General features: G+C 46.7%; 1 protein-coding gene across 1 annotated transcript in view; it reads right to left on the bottom strand.

Annotated features, from left to right (window-relative positions):
* LOC138525697 (glutamine amidotransferase-like class 1 domain-containing protein 3, mitochondrial) overlaps positions 1–19455 on the bottom strand; it is a 341329-nt gene that overhangs the window by 84694 nt on the left and 237180 nt on the right. Inside the window, exon 5 of the mRNA XM_069635791.1 lies at positions 16259–16351. Within this exon, the coding sequence (XP_069491892.1) occupies positions 16259–16351 (93 nt within the window). The remainder of the gene's footprint in view (positions 1–16258; positions 16352–19455) is intronic.

Here is a 19455-nt window from a genome sequence, read left to right as displayed (position 1 = left end):
AATGCCATCTCCCTAGCCAACTCTCTAGAAGCCCTAGGCTTCTCACAATGTTTCACTGACCCCATACACACTAAGGGCAGAATCCTGGATTGGTTGTGTGAGAAACCAGAAGGTGTCTCACCAACTAGTCATCGGGGATCTGTCATCCAGGTAGCCAGGACACGGTCATCGCTTTGGTTCCAGTTCCTGAGGGGTGTACCAGGGTGGGAGAATCACCATGGTGAGAGGTCTTCGGGGAGTGGGAGTGGGACACCTGATGGTAAGACGCAGTATCCCTCTCCCTGCAACACTTTTACCCCATCCTACTATCAGGGCTAACGTTTTGATCAATGGATTCGGCAAAAGGTTCAGCAATATCTTCCTCTTCACTTAAGTACAAGAGTTCCCCCGATCTCCCCTCTTCCTCCTCCCGTTCCTCCTCACCTGATGAGGTTGAATAGTCCAACTTCTTCCTTCGGGTGTGTCGAGCGTTGGGCTTCTTTTTCTTGAGTAGATAGGGTCTGCCTCGAAAGGAAGCCACCGTGAACTCTAGGCCAAGAGATCCACAATGTCTCCCCTCCGTGACAGCCAGATGTTGCAAGGGGAAAAAGCCTTAGCTCAAAAAAAAACCTTGGTGCAGAGATGAGTAGACGCCGGAGAAGCTGTTAGAAGACTTGGCTGAGGTCTCAGGTGTGTCCGCAGATTGAAGAAGCGGGTGGAGGAAAATCCACTGGAATAAGAAGCACCGGATCGTCGCTCCTGGAGGATGATGGATGGAAGATCCACGGATTGAAACACAGCGAGAACAGAAGAGATCCAAATTGGAAAGGCAGACGGGGGAGGAAGCAATAGATATGCTCAGGCAGACAAAGGGAGGCAAGAAATTAGGGAAGGGAGAGAGAGAGCCAGGGAGTAAAGAGGGTGAGCACAATAGCTGGAGTAGCGGGCGGAGTTAAACTAGAACACTGCCGGGAAGGTAGCAAAATGAGGGCACGCAACGGAGGAATAAGCACAGTTGCAACGCGCAGAGCCGCCGACAGACGAATGGTAAATACTATCGGCGGCAGCCATGTTGGAAAAAGAAACTAGACCGTCAAACACATAGAAAAGGAAACGTGGCGGCACAGTCTAATGGCGTCTAGTTTCCACCTCCCCCACACACGCCAGTCGCCAGCGGCTGTGACACCTACCCTGTAGGATATATAGGAACTCTATACCCCACACCCCATTTCCCTGCACAAATGCTTTCACACGGACAGCCAGCTCTGGGAGAAAACAGACTCACACCCTAGCAGTGTACCAGACATGTACTACTACTTTGGTCAAGCAATTATTGGTAACCATTCACACCCAACTACCATTAAGCTCCCCCGCATGGAAAAAAGGCGGAGTACGAGAGGACACTCTGAGCGAGGCAAAGCACATGAAGGAACAGCAGAGGGAGATGCCCTTGACCTTTTCCGGCAGAAAACCATTACTTTCTAGAAACCTTCAGATTAAAAAGCGTGAGGCCAAGAAACCAGCCTGAAGAATCCTGCATTGTGTGTCAGAGATACCCATGGCCCTCACGGCTGAACGAGTCGGGGAGACGCAGCCGCCATGGTACCGTATTTGGCTCCAAGATCAAAGAAAGAACAACGCAGCCGGTGAGTTGGAGAGACCGATGTAAGACCAAGGTTGCAAGCAGCAACATTGTATAAAGAACAAAAAGATAGAGGTTGGTAACGCGTGTGATGAAAGACGCTAACAAAGCCTAATGGCTGGATGGATGTTTTGAAATGTAGCAAAGAAGATACAATATTCGTGACAGAGTGGTCCGGCACTGCGAGTGTGCTCAATCAAAGGTCTCTGAGGTACTCAACCAAGAAGTGGCAGAAGTGAAAGTAAAACACAAAGAATGAGAAATGGAATGAATCGAAGTGGTCCTGCTACCGTTTAAGCAAAACACATCTCAAAATCGAATTGCCATCATTCTGCTAAAAGTGGTCTGAGCCGAACGAGGGAGATCCGTGGTCCTAGCCCGAATGAGGGAAACCAGTTGCAAACTTGTAAATGTGAAAATCCTGATAAAGAAAGGTACTTTGGTGTTTGTTTGTTACGTCAGGCCCTCTACAATAAGACACTGTCATTGGGAGAGAGAATTTAACAGAAGGCGCTGATATTTGTGCTCTGAACTGTTTCCTCGTGGCCAAGAAGCCAGAATGTGTGTGAAGCTCAAACGTACCACCGTGTCCCATGCTGAAAACATGGGGTAGGGATGCCAACTGCTCAACTATCCTGACATATTATTTCTTGAACACTTTTCTTTTGCCTACATTGTTGTCCCACGCCATTTGTATTTAGAAGTAAGGATTGGAAATAGGTTTATTAGTATTGACCTTTTATTTTGACAGAGACTCCACTAGGACTGCGTTATTATTATTTGATGGCCGTAGCTTGCTCCCATCTTTAGATTTAGGATTAGATAGTCGTTCAACCAACAAATTGAACTTCAATAAACACCCTTGAATTGGGATCACTTGTGTCTGTCTTGAATGTTTGATACCATGCCTTCCATACATGTGGTGTCAGTAATAGGATGTGATTCAATTGATAAACATTGAAAATCCCTGCTGGTAATTGTCATACCACTAGAGGAGAAAATAGGATTATTGAAATCCTTGAGTCTGATAGAATATCCACTCTGAAAGAGGCCAAGTTTTCCCAGCTTCAAGTCCCAATTGGCCGACAAGATTTGTTTTTCAAAACCCAGTTATTGTTAGATACTCTTCCAATTTCCAACTATAATATCCAACAATTGGATCAATTGTTTTAAAAATAAGACCCTCACACGTCTTCATTACACCTAGCGCCCTGAATCTGCCTTTTCCCGAACAATTCCTTTTTGGTACTAGGCTAGTTCTGATTCCTGGCCCGTCTGGTTTAGAGATCAACCTACCCAGATCTTCCCCTCCATCAGGATCAGGCTCAGAGGAGACAGACGACTTTGAAACCCTCTCGAAAGTGGTTGAGACCCTTTTCTTTTCCGACTCAGACAGTATTACGGAGGGGACCCTTACTCCCCTGGAAGACATGGTCAACCTTGAAGCTATCATGTCCCAATCGGCCACCCATCAGATTCAGGCCAAAGCCAGTAGTTACAGGTGAGACCCCTACTACCTCAAGGGATACTACAACCTTAGGTCTCTGTCTTAGTCCCTGAGAAGACTTAGGGAATTTCTTTTTGAATTTCGATCGAATAGTGAAGCAATTTGGATGGGAAGAAAATCTAAAAAAGTGTTATTAGGGGTCCCTATTGAAAGGGGAACCCTACCAGCTACTTAACCTTGCCCAGGGGGCTACCTTTATATCCATAAAGGAGGTACCTCTTAAAAGGGTAGGCCAAACCTGTAACTTCTATTGACAGAAGCTAAGAGCCATTAAATTAAACCCCAGTGAAAACCCTCACGAGTTGGGGGAACAAATTAAAAACACAGTATCCCTTTAGATTAACAAGACCATGGAAGAATTGGTAGAAATTATCATTCTGGAACAATCCACCAATTCTTTGCCTCCTTTTCTACAGAAAGCAGTGTTGCAGCTAAACCGACCCACCCTAGTCATGGCTGTTGAGACTGCCCAAAACCACTCGGATGCAGTAAAACACTTTCACTATGTACGCAGAAGCGAGGAGCATAAGGATCACAAACCCACTTACCGCTCCCAATCCCAGGTGCTAGATTGAGGGGGGATCTGTAAGGAAGGCATGGTATCAAACAGTAAGACGGACACAAGTGATCACAGTTGAAGGGTGTTTATTGAACTTCAATTGGGTTTGAACAACACCTATCTGATCCTAAATCTAAAATTGGGAGCAAGCTACGACCATCAAATAATAATAACGCATTTCTAGTCGAGTCTGTCAAAATAAAAGGGCCTATACTAATAAACCTATTTCCAATCTTTACTTCTAAATACAAATAGTGTGGGAAACAATGTTATGCAAAAGAAAAGTGTTCAAGAGATGATATGCCAGGATATTCAAGCCGATGGCTTCCCTTCTCCACATTTTCAGCACTGGACAATGAGGCACACTCGAGCTTGGCACACTCAAGCTTAGCACACTCGTTGGCTTCTCTAGCACGAGGATGCAGTTCAAAACTTCCACATCGGGGCCTTCTGTTTCAAATTCTCTTTGCCATTCAAAGTCTCTTAATTCAGAGGGCCTGATGCAACACAACAAATCATTAAAGTTCCTTTGTTCTCAGGATTTTCACATATCCAACTTCTCAGGCGATTTGCTGTTCACCCAGGTTCCCCTAAACCGGGCTCGGACCCACTTTAACACAAAACCTTCAATTGGTCTCCCTCTGCCGAGCTCAGAACAAATTCATGTATTTTTTCAAACTTTCTCTATTTCATCAAAATTGAAGACTTTCGATTGTGTGCAGGATTTTGCTTGACCCGTCGCAGGACCATTTCGATTCACATTTATTAGTTCTTTTGGTCTCCCTCCGCCGGGCTCCAACCAAATGTATCTACTTTTGTCACTTCTCAGCTGGATACAGTGCAGAGACCTTCGATTGAGCACCCACACGGTGCCCGTCCACTCTGTCAAAGGTATTGTCGCTTGCTTTAAAGTTCAATCACTCATCAGCAGTTTAACTTCACTTGCGTCTCTTATCACATGTGTTTTAACAATGTTCAATTCACCGCTCGCCATACAATGTTGCTGCTTGCAAAATTGGCTTCAACACAGACCGGTTGTGTATCGCCTCCCCAACTCACCGGCTGTGTTGATTTCACTGCAGCTGCTTTGTTCTTGGAGCCAAGGACGGTACCGCCGAGGCTGGTGATTCTCCCCGCCTTGATTATTGACGTGGGAGTGCCCCGGGTTTCTCCGACCCACAATGCAGGATTCTTCAGTCTGGTTTCCTGGTCTTACGCTTTCTATTCTCAAGATCTCTGGAAAGTAACGGTTCCTTGTAAAAAAAAAAAAAAAGTGATGGGAATTTCCCTCTTAGCGTACCCCTTCGGTTTTGCTGTCTTTCTTCTCTTGCTCAGCTGCTGTCTTCAAACTGCTGTTTTCTCGTGTGCATTGCCTCGCTCAGAGTGTGCTCTCGTGCTCTGCCTTTTATCCATGTATAAAGCACACGAAGGAACAGCAGTTTTGAAATGGCAGTTGAACAAGAGAGGAAAGAAAGCAAACCAAGAAGGGTTCGCAAGGAGGGAGATACCCCTTGACCTTTCTTGAAGAAAGCCGTTACTTTCTAGAAACCTTCAGATTAAAAAAGTGTGATGCCAGGAAACCAGTCTGAAGAATCCTGCATTGTGTGTCGGAGATACCCGGGCCATGTTGCATGGCTAAATGAGTCGGGGAGAAACAGCAGCTGCCATGATACCTTCCTTTGCTCTAAGATCAAAAGACCCAGCGAGTTGGGGAGCTAATGTCAGACAAGTCTGTGTTGAAGACAAGGTTGCAAGCGGCAATATTGTATAAAGAATGAAAAGATAGAGATTGGTAACACGTGTGATGAGAAACGCGAGGAAAGCCTAATAGCTGTTTTGAACTGTAGCAAAGGAGATACAATATTCGTGGTCCGGCACCGCAAGTGTGCTCAAGTGAAGGTCTCTGTGAGGTATTCAATCAAGAAGTGGCAGAAGTGAAAGTAAAACACAAAGAATGATAAATGGAATGAATCAAAGAGCTCCTGTGACGGCTTAAGCAAAACCCATTGCACAATCGAAATTCTTTGGTTTTTGATGCAGAGGGGTCTGAGTCCAAATGAGGGAGATCAATTGTGAACATTGTGCTAAAAGGGGCCTGAGCTCGAACGAGGGAGATCTATGGTCCGAGCCCGAAAGAGGGAGACCAGTTGCAAACTTGTAAATGTGAAAATCCCTTCTTTGCCACCCTCATCAACTCCTCCTTTGCCTCCTGCTCAGTCCCTTCCAACCTCAAAGACGCTTGGGTCCCAACCCAGCTAAAAAAAACTGCCTTGACCCAAATATCCCGACCAACTATCGCACGATCACCACTGTCCCCTTCCTGCTAAAAATCCTCAACCGTGCTGCCTACCTTCAAATTGAACACCACCTTGAATCTAACAATCTGCTGAGCATTTGCCAATCTGGCTTCCGCCCAGGTTATGTAACTGAAACTGCAATGCTGGACCTGAAAACTATATGAGATTTAAGATGCGGGCAATCCTGCCCTTTTCCTGTTGGTGGACCTATCAGCAGCCTTTGATTTGGTTGACCACCAAGTCCTATGCAGGCACCTAGCCTCAGCAGCCCACTTCTCACTAGACGCCATTGCCTGGATCTAGTCATTTCTATCAGAAAGAACCAGGAGAGTGTTTGCCCCTAATGAGGCAGCCCCTACCCCCATACCCCAATCACCTGCGGTGTACCACAAGGCTCTTGTGTCTCTCCAACAATGTACAACATTTTTACGAAGCCCCTCTTCGATCTGCTTGACGACAAGGGAATCTCGTACACCAACTATGCGGATGATATGCAGATACTTCTACCCCTTTCTGGAAACTATGCCCAGTACTCGCAAAACCCAACCGCCTTTCCTTCAATGATGAAAAAACAGAAATCTTAATAATAGGCTAGCACTACTCCAAACTCATGAATGCTTGCATACCCTTCTTCTCACTGGAAAGCTGTGTTACCATCGTCAGAGCTCTAATAGGATCAAGATTAGACTATTGCAATGCCCTATTTGTAGGCCCTTTGGGTCGCAACATCAATAAACTACAAGTTATCCAAAATAACGTGCTGAGAGCTGCCCTCAACATACCCAAGCAAGATCACACCTCTGATGCCTGAAAAAAATCGGTACATTGGCTACCCATCCGGGAATGGATTTTCTTCAAATCTCTAGCCATCACCTACAAATGCCAATCAAAAACGGCTCCTAGCTATCCATCTCAAAAATTCCACAAACCTCAAAGGACCGGACCCACCAGATCCTCTAACGCCCACCTGCTCATCATCCCGAAATTCAGTCGCAACAGATCTGGAGGGACCAGTTTCCTAATCATCACTGCCAGAAACTGGAACATTTATCCCTGCATCTAAGATCGGAACAATCCTATTGGGTGTCCCAAAAAAGTTCAAAACCTTTCTCTTCGCCTCTAACCTTCCTCACTGAGCATCCCTGTCATGCTCGAACTTTGTCCCGGGCTTTGTTACTGCACTCCTAGTCTTTGTATTCACCTTTGTTGTTGATTACTCCCCTAGCACTATGTAGCATTGTGCACTACTTACCAACCTGTACCATAATGCTTACTCTTTACTCTCATATCCATTAGCATGGAACCGTTCTGTAAGCATTTAAGTAACTAGTGCCTATCCTATGTAACCTATGCAAGTAGTCTACCTGCCTAGGGCTTCTCTCTATTCTTTACCTCATCTGCATGAATCCTCATGAATGTATATATGTAACCTGCACTTATCCCAAGGTCCTTATGTAAGCATTCTTCCTTTAATGTGGCAATCAGCGCTTTGATGCCCACGGGCTTAGTGTGCTAAATAAAAGTAAAAAGAAATAAAAAATAAATACATTACATATTCCTGTTAGTTGTTTTCCAACCACGCGTGAGAGCAGGATGTGCATGAATAATAGATGGGCGAGTATCTGTAAGAATAAGGTGTGAGGGCTTTGGGTGTTGCAGGGGGGCCATCCCTAAAGCACGGCAGAGTTACTGAGGGATCCTAGTGGAAGCAATACCTGCTGGCTGCAGAAGCCAGGGCGGGTGCGACCAGCAGTTTCACCCTTAAGGACAGTTGGACTCCTGAACAACTGCAGAGTGACCCGGGCTTTGCTCCATACAGGGGAAGGGAAGGTAAAAGACTATTCCTGGTAGGAAAGGCTCAGGAGGCAAGTTTTAACCCGGAAGGACTAAACCCGAAATGACATAGTTCACCCAGATGGAATGTAAAACCAAAGTGATGGAAAGCCTCAGAAATGGCAGAAGGCCACCCAGAGGTTAAGCTTAGGGCCTTGTTCACTACGGGCCAGTGCATTGCTGAAATCACCAGTAAGTTTACTCTTTGATAAAGTAGACTGTTTTATTCCAACAACAACTGTGGGTAAGTTACCTAATGTACACTATGCAAAGGGCCTTTAGGGTTTAGCCTTGCTATGTCCGTGACTGCACCTCTGCTCTTCAAAGAGCAAGTTAAGGTAGCAGGACAAAATAAGGCAAAACTCCAAATTCCTCAGCCCTTCACTAAACATACTCTTTGCAAAATGGTACCGTTTGTTTTATCTCCTCTGCATCAGATTCCACACACCCCCTTCCCAGCCCCCCCGGGAAGTCCTTCAATGTGGAGCCTCTCTGCTCCATTGCTGTGTGTAGCTGTGTTGAATTGCTTTAGCCTTTCAAGACCCAGTAAAAAATACCACCTCTACACCGCTGCCTCTACCCTGTTCTCTTGTGTGATTATATCATCTGTTTGATTTAGGGAGGTTGCGTGTCTATGGGGGCTATTTAGATGTTAAACGAGACTGCATTAAATGACTGTCCAGAGTCAGTGCTTATTCGCAGTGAATGTGTGTTTTAATGCAGTGCGGTAACACTGCAAAGAAAGTTATATTTTTTTGGTCAGTTCACCGTCTGATGATGGTATTAGAATGAAAGGTGAAAGGTGAAAGAAAGAAAAACCGGTCAAGTGGCACAGCGAGTAGAGCGCTCGTTTTGACATCCGTGCAGAGCCTGCTAACGCAGGTTGGAATCCTGGCAACCAAACTCAGCCTTTCATCCTTCCGAGGTCGATAAATGAGCACCACACACCGTGGGTAATAAGCAGCGCTCAGATACTTTAAGAAATAATCCACCATTGAACGTGATCGATGGGGTGCCAGTCGTGTTTAAGCTCATTTAATGTAAGGGCGTGTTTTGGATGCAGCAATCCCTTATTGAAAACCATGGACTGCTGCGGGTCCGGTGGGGGTGGAGTGTTGGTATTTGCACTCCGCCATAGAACGTACGAGTGTTTAGGGGCAGTGATCAACTTCTAATTGACAATGACTACATATTAAACATAATATAATGCTGTTAAAGGACAAGTTACTTCTTACCTTGTAACGTTCTTTCGATGGGATGTTCCTCCGACGTATTCCTTATCTTAGATATCTCCTTCCAGCTCTGCTGGCCTCGGAAATTTTTTCTCTAGAGGGCGCTGCGCGTCGACGTCTGCCGAGTCGATGTCCCTCGACAGCCGCCGTATCGACGTCAACGTCATCCTGCCTATAAAGGACACGTGCAGCGTCCGTTGCTCAGTTCCGTTTTGTAGCCCACAGTATTTCTGTCTGGACTAGGCTTATCACCCTGAAGGAGCGTAAGCTGCAACAACAAGGGAAGTAGAACTGCGGGGATGGATGGGAGGGTCGATAAGGAATACGTCGGAGGAACATCCCATCGAAAGAACGTTACAAGGTAAGAAGTAACTTGTTCTTCGAAGGGATTGTGTCCTCCGACGTATTCCTTATCTTAGATAGGCTCCCATAGCAGTATTCTATTATTGGAGGTGGGAGTACTGACTTCATGCTGCCTTCTATTGATGAATAGAGTGCAATACAGCCCTTCCAAACCTAGTCTCTTGACTGGAGGAGGAATCCAAGTTGTAAAATCGTGTAAAGGTATGGACGGACGACCATGTGGCGGCCGCACAAATGTCTTTAACCGGCACTCCTCTTTTGAGGGCCGATGAAGCTGCAATACCTCTGGTCGAATGAGCCCTAAGGTTTTGAGGGGGCTCTTTTCCTGCCAGTTTATAACATTCCAAAATGGCTAGAATGATCCATCTGGAAATGGTCTGCTTAGTTATTGGTAACCCCAGCTTGTGACCTGTGTAGCCTACAAACAGCTGATCTGCTTGTCTTATCCTGGCCAGTCTACTGATGCAAAAACTTAAAGCCCTTCTAGGGTCCAGTTTGTGTAACCTCTCTTCCTCTTTTCCCAGATGAGGAGGAGGATAGAAAGATGGCAGGGTAATCTTCTTAGTGATATGGAATTCAGAAACCACCTTTGGGAGGAAATTAGGCTTCACTTGCAGGACAACTTTGTCTTTGTGAAAGATTGTATGAGGGGGTTTACAAGAAAGAGCTTGTAACTCGCTCACCGTTCTAGCAGATGTAAGTGTTATTAATAAAACAAGGTAAGAAATCTTAACGAACAAGAATGGAGTGGTTCGAAAGGTGTGCCCATCAGGAAAGTTAGGACTACGTTTAAATCCCATAGGGGAACCTGGAATGGTCTTGGGGGATAAACGTTGGTTAACCCCTTTAGAAACTGTATTACCAAGGATAACTTGAAATAGGATGGTTCTTCCGCAGTGCGCTTAAAGATGGATAGCGCTGCGAGATAGCCCTTAATGGTGCCAACTTGAAGGCCTGAATTCGCCAAATAGAGTAGGAAGGACAAAACCATTGGTGTACCACATGAAAAGGAGTCGATATTCCTTTCTCTACACCAGCTGCAAAATCTGTTCCAACGGCAGCGGTATAAAGACTTTGTTGCTGGCCTCCTTGCCGAAAGCAACACCTCCATAACATCATCAGGGAGGTCCCAATCCTTGTACCTCAGCCTTTCAGAAGCCAAGCGTGAAGGTTGAGGGTTTTGATGTCTGGATGGAGAACTTGACCTCCCTTCTGTGAGAGTAGGTTTTCTCTGAGTGGAAGTCGAATTGGAGAGCAGATGGACAAGTCTAGAAGGTCCGGGTACCACGTTCTCCTGGCCCAATCCGGGGCAATTAGGATCATGGTTTTCCGGAATCTTCTCAACCTCCTGATCATTTGAGGAATGACAGGGACCGGTGGGAACGTGTACAGAAGCGGAAACTCCCAGTCCACTATGAACGCGTCTCCCAGAGCTCCTCTCGGGGGAAATTCCCTTGAGCAGAACAGATCATACTTCCTGTTGACACTGGTGGCAAACAGATCTACCTGAGGGGTGCCCCAAAGGGCGAAGATCTCTTGAAGGACTTCCTGAGCTAGTTCCCACTCGTGGGAGACTGTGCTCTTCCTGCTGAGAGCATCCGCTGTCAAGTTCTTCTCTCCGGCTAGGTGAACTGCCGATAGAGAGATTCCTTCTTGGATTGCCCAAAACCAGAGCTGCATCACCTCTCTGCACAGGGGTAGTGATCCTACGCCTCCTCTTTTGTTGAGGTAATGCATGGCCACTGTGTTGTCCGTCATTATCAGGACATTCTTCCCTTGTACAGCTGGCAGGAACGCCTTCAGCGCAAGTCTGATGGCCCTCAGCTCTAACAGGTTGATACGTAGTCTGGACTCCGATGGAGACCAACGACAGCTGATGGTCAAGTCGTTGGCGTGGGCTCCCCTCCCCGTGAGTGAGGCATCCATGACTACTGTTATCTCCGGCCAGGGTTGCCAAAACTGTTCTCCTTTCAGAATGTTCTCTTGACAGGCCCACCACTGAAGGTCTCGAGCCACCCTGTCGGGAACCTGAAGAAGATCTGTCATTCTTCCTGAGAATTGTGACCACTGAGTCCTCAGTGCCCACTGGAGGGATCTCATTCACAGGCGAGCCTCTGGCACTAGGAAAATGCAGGATGCCATGAGGCCTAGCAACCTCAAAAAGTCGAAGGCTGGGAGACGTTGGGCATTTTGGAACTTGGTAACCATCTGTAGAATATCTTGAGCCCTCACCTCTGGTGGCGAGGCGTTTCCCAGGGAAGTGTCCAGGATCGCTCCGATGAACTGGAGTCTCTGCAATGGTATCATTTGTGACTTCTTTAAATTGAGGGAGAAGCCCAGTCTGTGAAGGGAGTGGCAAACGTGATTTAGCTGGATCTGAGCTTGTTCCGAAGATACAGCCCTGATCAACCAATCGTCCAGGTAGGGGTAGACGTGAATCCCTTCCCTCCTTAGACTTGCTGCCACTACCGACATTAACTTGGTGAAGACCCTCGGGGCGGAGGCCAGCCCAAATGGTAGCACTCGAAATTGATAATGAGAGTTGCCAATTGCGAACCTCAGGTATTTCCTGTGTTTGAGATGGATAGGCACATGGAAATAAGCGTCCTGAAGGTCCAGAGATACCAACCAGTCCTGGAACTGAAGGGCCTGAAGGATCTGAGAAAGAGTTACCATCTTGAATTTGTCTTTCCTGAGGAATTTGTTCAATTCTCGCAAGTCCAAGATGGGTCTCAGTCCTCCGTCTTTCTTTGGAATGAGAAAGTAAGGGGAGTACCAGCCCTTGTTCCTCTCCGCTACAGGTAGCGGTTCTATGGCACCTTTCTCTAGCAGGTCCAAGATTTCCTGCAAGAGGAGCGGATCTGGAGCTTTCTGAGAGCTGATCCCCGGTGGATGACCCTGAGGTATGCGTAGGAGAGGCAGGCAGTGACCTTGGGCAACTGTTTCCAATGCCCAAGCATCTGACGTGATAGCCTGCCATTCCGCCAGATGTTGAGTTAACCTGCCTCCTACAGGTGTCCTGTGAGGGAAGTCCTCAGAGTGGTTTTGGGGCGGCTGATGCAGATGCCGATGGTAAAGAGGCACCTGCTGTTGCTGCGGCTTTTGAATATCTACCCCGTCCACCTCGGGTAGTTCTTCTTTGTCCCCTTTGAGCCGGTCGTCCTCTACCTCTTCCGAATGCGGAGTAGAAGCGAAAGGACTTGCCCCTCGCAGAGGTTCCTGTGGTACGAAAAGTTGTCTGACGGATTGCAGCGCCTAGGGATTTTGCTGCTGCTTTTGATGTTTGCAGTTTTTCCAAACCGTCATCCGCCTTTTTCCCAAACAAAGAAGAGCCATCGAATGGCATGTTCAAGAGCCTGGCTTGCACATCTGGGGCAAAACCAGACTTTGTCAACCAAGCGAATCTCCTGGTTGTCGTACTTGCCGCCATTGCTCTGCTGATACTGTCAGCCGAATCAATGCCCTTCTGGAGGGATTCGCACATAGCGTCTTTACCGTCCTGTATGATATTTAGAACACCTCCCTTTCTTCTCCCTCCGGGATGCAGTCAGCCGCTGTAGAAGCACACTCCCAAAGTGTATGGCTGAATCTAGCAAGGGTGCAAGTAGCATTAACAGATTTTAATGCCATGCTACATGCCGAAAAAATTTTCTTTGCCATAGCATCATATTTCTTATCGTCCCTGTCCTGTGGGACGGTAGGGTAAGCAGTCTTGACGTCAGTAGAAGATGCTGCCTGTACCACCAGACTTTCTGGGGATGGGTGGTTTGACAAAAACTCCGGGTCTGCAGAAGATACCCTGTATTTTGTAGACAGTTTTTTATTTACTGCCGGGACGACATCTGGGGTTTCCCAGTTCGTCATAATCTTCCTCTGAAGAGCTTTATGAAAGGGCATTACAGGATCCTCCTGTGGACCTTTGTCAAGAATATCCGTGAGGTCATCTTGTTGGAAAGCCTGTGAAGGTGTTGACCACCCCATAAATTCTGTGATCCTGGCCATTAAGGCTCTATAGGGGGTTTCAGCATGCTCCCCCCGGGTCTGGCCTAGCAAACTCCACCTCAGGGGAAGTGTCTAACCCACTTGCCTCATGTAAGGAATCATGAAGATCCTTTAACCTGCGTTCTTCTGAGGATAACTCCTCTCTAACTGGGGTTGCAGGTCCCTGCAACTCAAATGTGTCTTCCTGTTCAGATAGCTCACCCTCTTCCATAATTGAGGACATAGTTCTCAATTGTTCTGAACTCACAAAGGGTGTAAAACCCATCTCCAAGGCAGAGGGTGCCAAACTTGTCATAATCGGCCTCGAAAACGTCGATGTCGTCGACGCCGACGTTGAAGGCTTCGGGCGTGGCGTCGAAAACAAAGGCGGAGGCCTCGAGGACCTCGAGAGAATTGGGATTCTGCTTGAGGAAGTCGACAATCTCGACGCCATCGTCATCGAGGACCTGGGGATAGCCACTGGGTGCATCGTAACCGTGACTTTCCTTAGTGTTGACGCAGGTGTCGAAGATGGCGTCGAGTCGACAGACCCGTGTGTCGAAGGTCCCTTCGACAACGGCGTCGAAGACACCGACTTCGGCGTCGACGGAACCTTCGTCGATGGCGTCGACGGAACCTTCGAAGAAGGTTTCGAGGTCATAGCTTTACTCGAGGGTTCATGACGCGCTCGAGAAGCTTCCTTCGCCGGGTACTGCGACTCGCAGCGTTTTTGACCTTCGGGTCTTTTGACCAGAGCATCGCTCTTGGCAGTCTTCGAGGGGGTCGAGGCCGCTTTCTCAAAAATCCTCATATTTTTGCGGAATTCCTCCCATTCAGCCCGGGAACTATGTTTCGTGGGGCAAGGGATTCTCTTTGGAGAAACAGAGGAAGAGGAGGACGGAGAAGGGGATCTTCGACATCTCCTCTCGAGTGCTTCGATCTCGAGGAGTGATGGGACCCACTCCGAGACCTGGAGCGAATGGTGACGAGGAGACGAATGTCTCGACTTTGTCGAGGAAGAAGAAGCTTTTAAAGTCTTACCTTTATCCAGCTTCCCCCTACGCTCCTTCAGGGCCTTAGCTGTCATGGACATACAGTCCTCGCACTCCGAACAATGGTGTTCAGCTCCCAAACACCACAGACAAACTCTGTGAGGGTCTGTCAGCAACATCTTTTTCCCACAATCTCTGCATTTTTTGAAGCCAGACCGAGGGGTCGGCGGTTCCGACGAGGAAGCCATCGAGTACGGATCGAATATCTCGAGGTAAATAGGATAAATTGTATACAAAACTGAGCAACGGTATTCCGAGGCACTGAGTAAGCGCGGAAAAACGGAACTGAGCAACGGACGCTGCGCGCGGCCTTTATAGGCAGGATGACGTCGACGTCGATACGGCGGCTGTCGAGGGACATGGAATCGGCGGACGTCGACGCGCAGCGCCCTCTAGAGAAAAAAATTCCGAGGCCAGCACAGCTGGAAGGAGATATCTAAGATAAGGAATACGTCGGAGGACACAATCCCTTCGAAATATAGGTTATAGAACATCAGATTTTGCTGATTCTGAATCAAGTTTATTTGTTTGCATTTTGGTACTTTATTACAATGTATACTCGTAGATGGGACCTATAAAGTCTCCACAAGAATAGAGAATGATGCAAGTGAAAAGCAAGAACTTCCGGAACATCTCAACTCTTGAGATCTTTGTTCCTGTAAAACTTTGAGAAGACAGTGCAATTATGCATCACTTTCAGTGGGTTAGTCCTATCCTCACGACTGTATAGCACCGACCGGTTGGAGAACCAGAGTGTGTTTTTCAGTTCAGTCTAAAGGACAATTCTGAAAGGCAAAAGTACTATGATCCCCACCCTTTACTCAACCCAACACTTACTTGGTGAGGATTGCTTTGGTGATGGCAATTCTGGCTCTGTTAAAGTCTGTGCCTTAGGACTGCTTCCTTCGCCCCAACATGGAAAATCTAAAGGTTTGTACCCAGGCACAGACATTTTGCTCTTGGTAGATACGGATGTGTAGTGTGAAGCCTAACAAATTGAAACTGCGCAGCCAGAAAGCCCAAGATCCCAACTTCCTAACTGACCAATGTATGTGATACTGGGAAAATCACTCTTCCTAAACGGCTGCCATACATGGGTCATCCGATCATCGCAAGTATTCCTTCTCCTGAGGATGATTCTATTCAGAACTGAAAACACGTTGTTATGCAGAGTGCCTTCTTCAGGATGGAATGTACAAATACTAAAAATAAGAATTGAAATGAATGAAGAAAATAGACAGGATGGATTCTTGTAGGATACGTGAAAAAATAATGTCCTCAAGAAAAGTGCTCGACTATGTCAGTCAATCTCAAATTTACTGCAGTGGGAATAGGATTTACTTTTCAGGCAATGGCCTATTCCCTCACTCTGTCCAATCTCTACCTGTGAATAGCGGGCATCGTTGCCTGTCGGCTCTGGCCCACTCAACATCAGTCCTGTGGCTTTGTCACGAGAGTCAATCTGAAATCCTACCAATTTAAAGCAAAGATAGGGAGATATTTTATGGAACATCCAAGATTCCTAATGTTCAGCACCCAGTAATCCTGTGATTACAGGCATCCAGAGACACAATTCCGCTCAAGACGTTAGTCATATTTCATGTAATCTTGGTCAGAGGGGGAGAACACTCACATCAGTCTGCAACACTTAAAAGAGCCAATATCTTACACAGCCATCAATATCATTAAAATGCAGACACACACCTAATGGGATATGCACCTTTCAAGGGCAGAGGAAACACACATAGACCTATTTTCCTCTCAACGCGCAATAGTAGTTGGGATCTGCAACACTAGCAAGATACTGACATACCCGATAGGTTTTGCAGCTTTGTGGAACTCTTGCAGCACCCGCTCCACGTCTTTGTTAACCTTACAGTCTGCTCCATCAACTGCAAATGTAGATCTGTAAAAAGTGTAGAGCAAAAGAGTCAATGAGAGCCGGGAATAATGTTTCACATCCTCTACCTCCTTTCCACACATCAGACACCTTCTCGATATAGTCTTGCAAACACCTGCACCGACTTCTCATGCTGATTTCATTCACCCTCATGTGGTTGACTCCTGTTCCTACTCTAAAGCAGGCTCTTACAAATGCTCACATTAAGCAATGCTCTGATACACATCCTAATTGTCTCTCAACATTATATGCTGCTCACCCTTGTAGATTTCCTCCCGCACTACTTTAAAACTTTATCTGTTCTATTGACAATCACCTTAGCTGACTTTATCCATCTCAAATGCCCCTGGCCCCAGCTGACTTTGCGCACTCCTTTTACACATGCCCTCACCCTAGCTAAACTTAAATACCCTAATATATGTACAGATCTTCCCGGTGTAACATACGCCATTCTAGCATATCTTAAAGGTCAATATGGGTTGGTAATTCATAGGGCCACTTCTGTCCCCCTTCTTAAATATATTAATTACCACTGATCACTTGCAAGAAGGGGGCGTAGGTCCCTGTGAACTGTTAATGGTCATTGAAAAGGCTAAATGTATAAGAAACTGTTTTCTTTTGAATGTGAAAGGCATATTTAAAATTATCCCGAATGTTTGCGATAGTGGAAGGTGAAGGTGACCGCATAGAACCGTGCTCATTCTGTTTGTGAAAATGATAGCTGTTGTTGAAGTGGAAGGGCACACAGAGGTGCACTTTGGCATTTGGACAGCAGAGGGCAACCTAACACTGATAGATTGCATCAGCTGAGTACAAAAACATACCTAACCGTTTTATATATATAGACACACCCAACTACACATACGCACAGATTGCATTTGTCTTAACATACTCTTACATCCTATACCTAAATGCATGTAGCGCTTCTATGCATGCCCTTACCCCTTCTGACTTCTTCCACTCTTGTTGCTATTCCTTCCCTTGCTGTCTTCCCCTACTTATTCAGAATTGGGTATTGTAAGGAACTAATGGTGGCAACAGTAAAGACAGACACAAGTGATCACAGTTCAAGGGTGTTTATTAAACTGTAAATGCAGGGTGGAAAAACGCCTATTCTAAACCTAAATCTAAGATGGGAGCAAGCTTCGACCATCAAATGAAAAATGAGGCAGTCCTTGTGGCGTCTTATCAAAGTAAAAAAGGCCTATACTAAAAAATAATTTTGCCAAATACTTAACTAATTACAGAAAGAGTATGGTATAGGGTTTTCAATAAAGGAAAACGTGTTCACAAATAATAAGTCAAGATGTGATTGCCAGGGGTCTCCCTTCCCTACGTTTTGAGCACGGGACAAGGTGGATCTCCTGAGCAGAGTACACACTCGAGCTTTCCCAGCACGAGCCAACAGTTCCGTTTCAGGTTCTTCAATGGTTAAGTCTCTTTTAACAAAAGTCTCTTGCCTTCGAGGGCCTGATATTTTCAACAAATGAACATAAAGTTCTGTTCGACGTATGACTTTGGGTGACGGCTTCACCTCTGGGTGCCCCTCTTCCGGGTGCAGACCCCTCACAAGTCGTAATCAACAAATCAATTGAACAGTTCCTTTCTCAATGAACTTTGGGTGATGACTTTCCACCCCTGGATCTCCCTCTTTCGGGTTCAGAGCCCTTTTCAAACGCTAGCCTCCCTCCTTCTGGTTCATAATGGCTTTTCTTGCATTCACAAGTCTTAAAGTCCTTTAAAACAATTCTCTGTGGACGTACCTCCCTCGGGTTCATTCCTGTCAACACACTGTTCAAGTACTAATGTTCAGCATGCAGGATTAATTTCCCTTAACTTTCACAATCACCTAATGGTCAAAGACTTTCAATAGTACAGAGGATTTTACAAGACCCCTGTATGACCACTTTGAACTCTCTTCGCCTCTTCCCAAGGCCTTCTGGTTATAATAGTCTCTATCATCTAGTAATTGCCCAGAGCTTCCTGCGTGAGCACCCACGTGGTGCCGGACGCCTCTGTTGCGGGTATTCCCCCCCTTTCATCAATAGTCTCCTTAAACCTTTCAAAGTTCAAATTAGCAGTTTGCCACTTTTAGTTGGTACCACCGAGACAAGCGTCCCTCCCCGGCTTGGTAACCAGCAGAGGAGGGTCTTGTGCACCATTGACATCTGCTGCAACACACGCTGGCCTTTGTTTTGCGGTCTTATCTTTCCATCTGCAAAGGTTTCACAGGCCTTGATCGGAAAGGGCAAGGTGGCTTCTCTCCTTGTCTCCCTCTCGGTATTTGCCGTCTTTTGCCTCCTCTTGAACTGCCGTGTTAAGTTAGCTCTCACGTCGTGTGAACTGTCTTGCTCAACCATGTGTAACGCTCACCTGACTCCCACGGAGGCGCTGGCCTGGTTCGCGCTGCTGTGACCTCTTCTAAGGTGATGCGCAGGGTTCGGAAGACGGACTGGACCGGGCCCCCAAATCTGGCTTGTCTGGCTCGCAGAAGTATCCTTCTGTAGGCAAAAATAGGGGATTAACTGTCTGCGGGATAATGCAATCGGCCTCCCACTTTCCCCTCTCAACCTCCTCAAAACCCTTCTGTGATTCCTCGTAGCGTCTCACCTTAGGGTCTGGAAGGACGAGCTCTCCATCCTGTTTCTGATGCAGGGGCGCGTTGGTATCCAATTACTTCACTGGATTTTCGGATTGGTGAGAACCAAACTTGCTTGGCTTCCAGGTAAGTTTTTTGATAAGAGGTTCCCATTGTGTCCATGCATGAATGTACTAATGCTAGTGTCTTTTTCCCCATAGGGGCCATGGTACGGAATGCCGGGGAACAGGCACCGACCCGGGATGAGAGGTGAAATCCTTGTAGAAATCAGGTAAGACTTAACATGGAGATTTATCTTTCCTTATTCCCTTCTCTCTCTCACATCTTTTTCTCCCTAGGCGCTGGGGCGTGACTGCGAATCCGGATGATCGCTGCTGAACATGGAGGCGCCCTGTAAAGGTGAGTGGAATGCGGCGCTGCAGCGATCGACACGATGAGCTTTTAAATAAAAGTCTTCCTTTTCAGGTTTGTCGGCGAGATGTCTCCGGGATGCGGATTTAGCAGGTAAGGA

Source organism: Ambystoma mexicanum, chromosome 7p, assembly GCF_040938575.1.
Source record: "Ambystoma mexicanum isolate Mex_15411 chromosome 7p, UKY_AmexF1_1, whole genome shotgun sequence".
Taxonomy (NCBI): domain Eukaryota; kingdom Metazoa; phylum Chordata; class Amphibia; order Caudata; family Ambystomatidae; genus Ambystoma; species Ambystoma mexicanum.
Note: the sequence above shows the minus strand (reverse complement) of the source record. Positions and strands in the feature narration are given on the sequence as shown.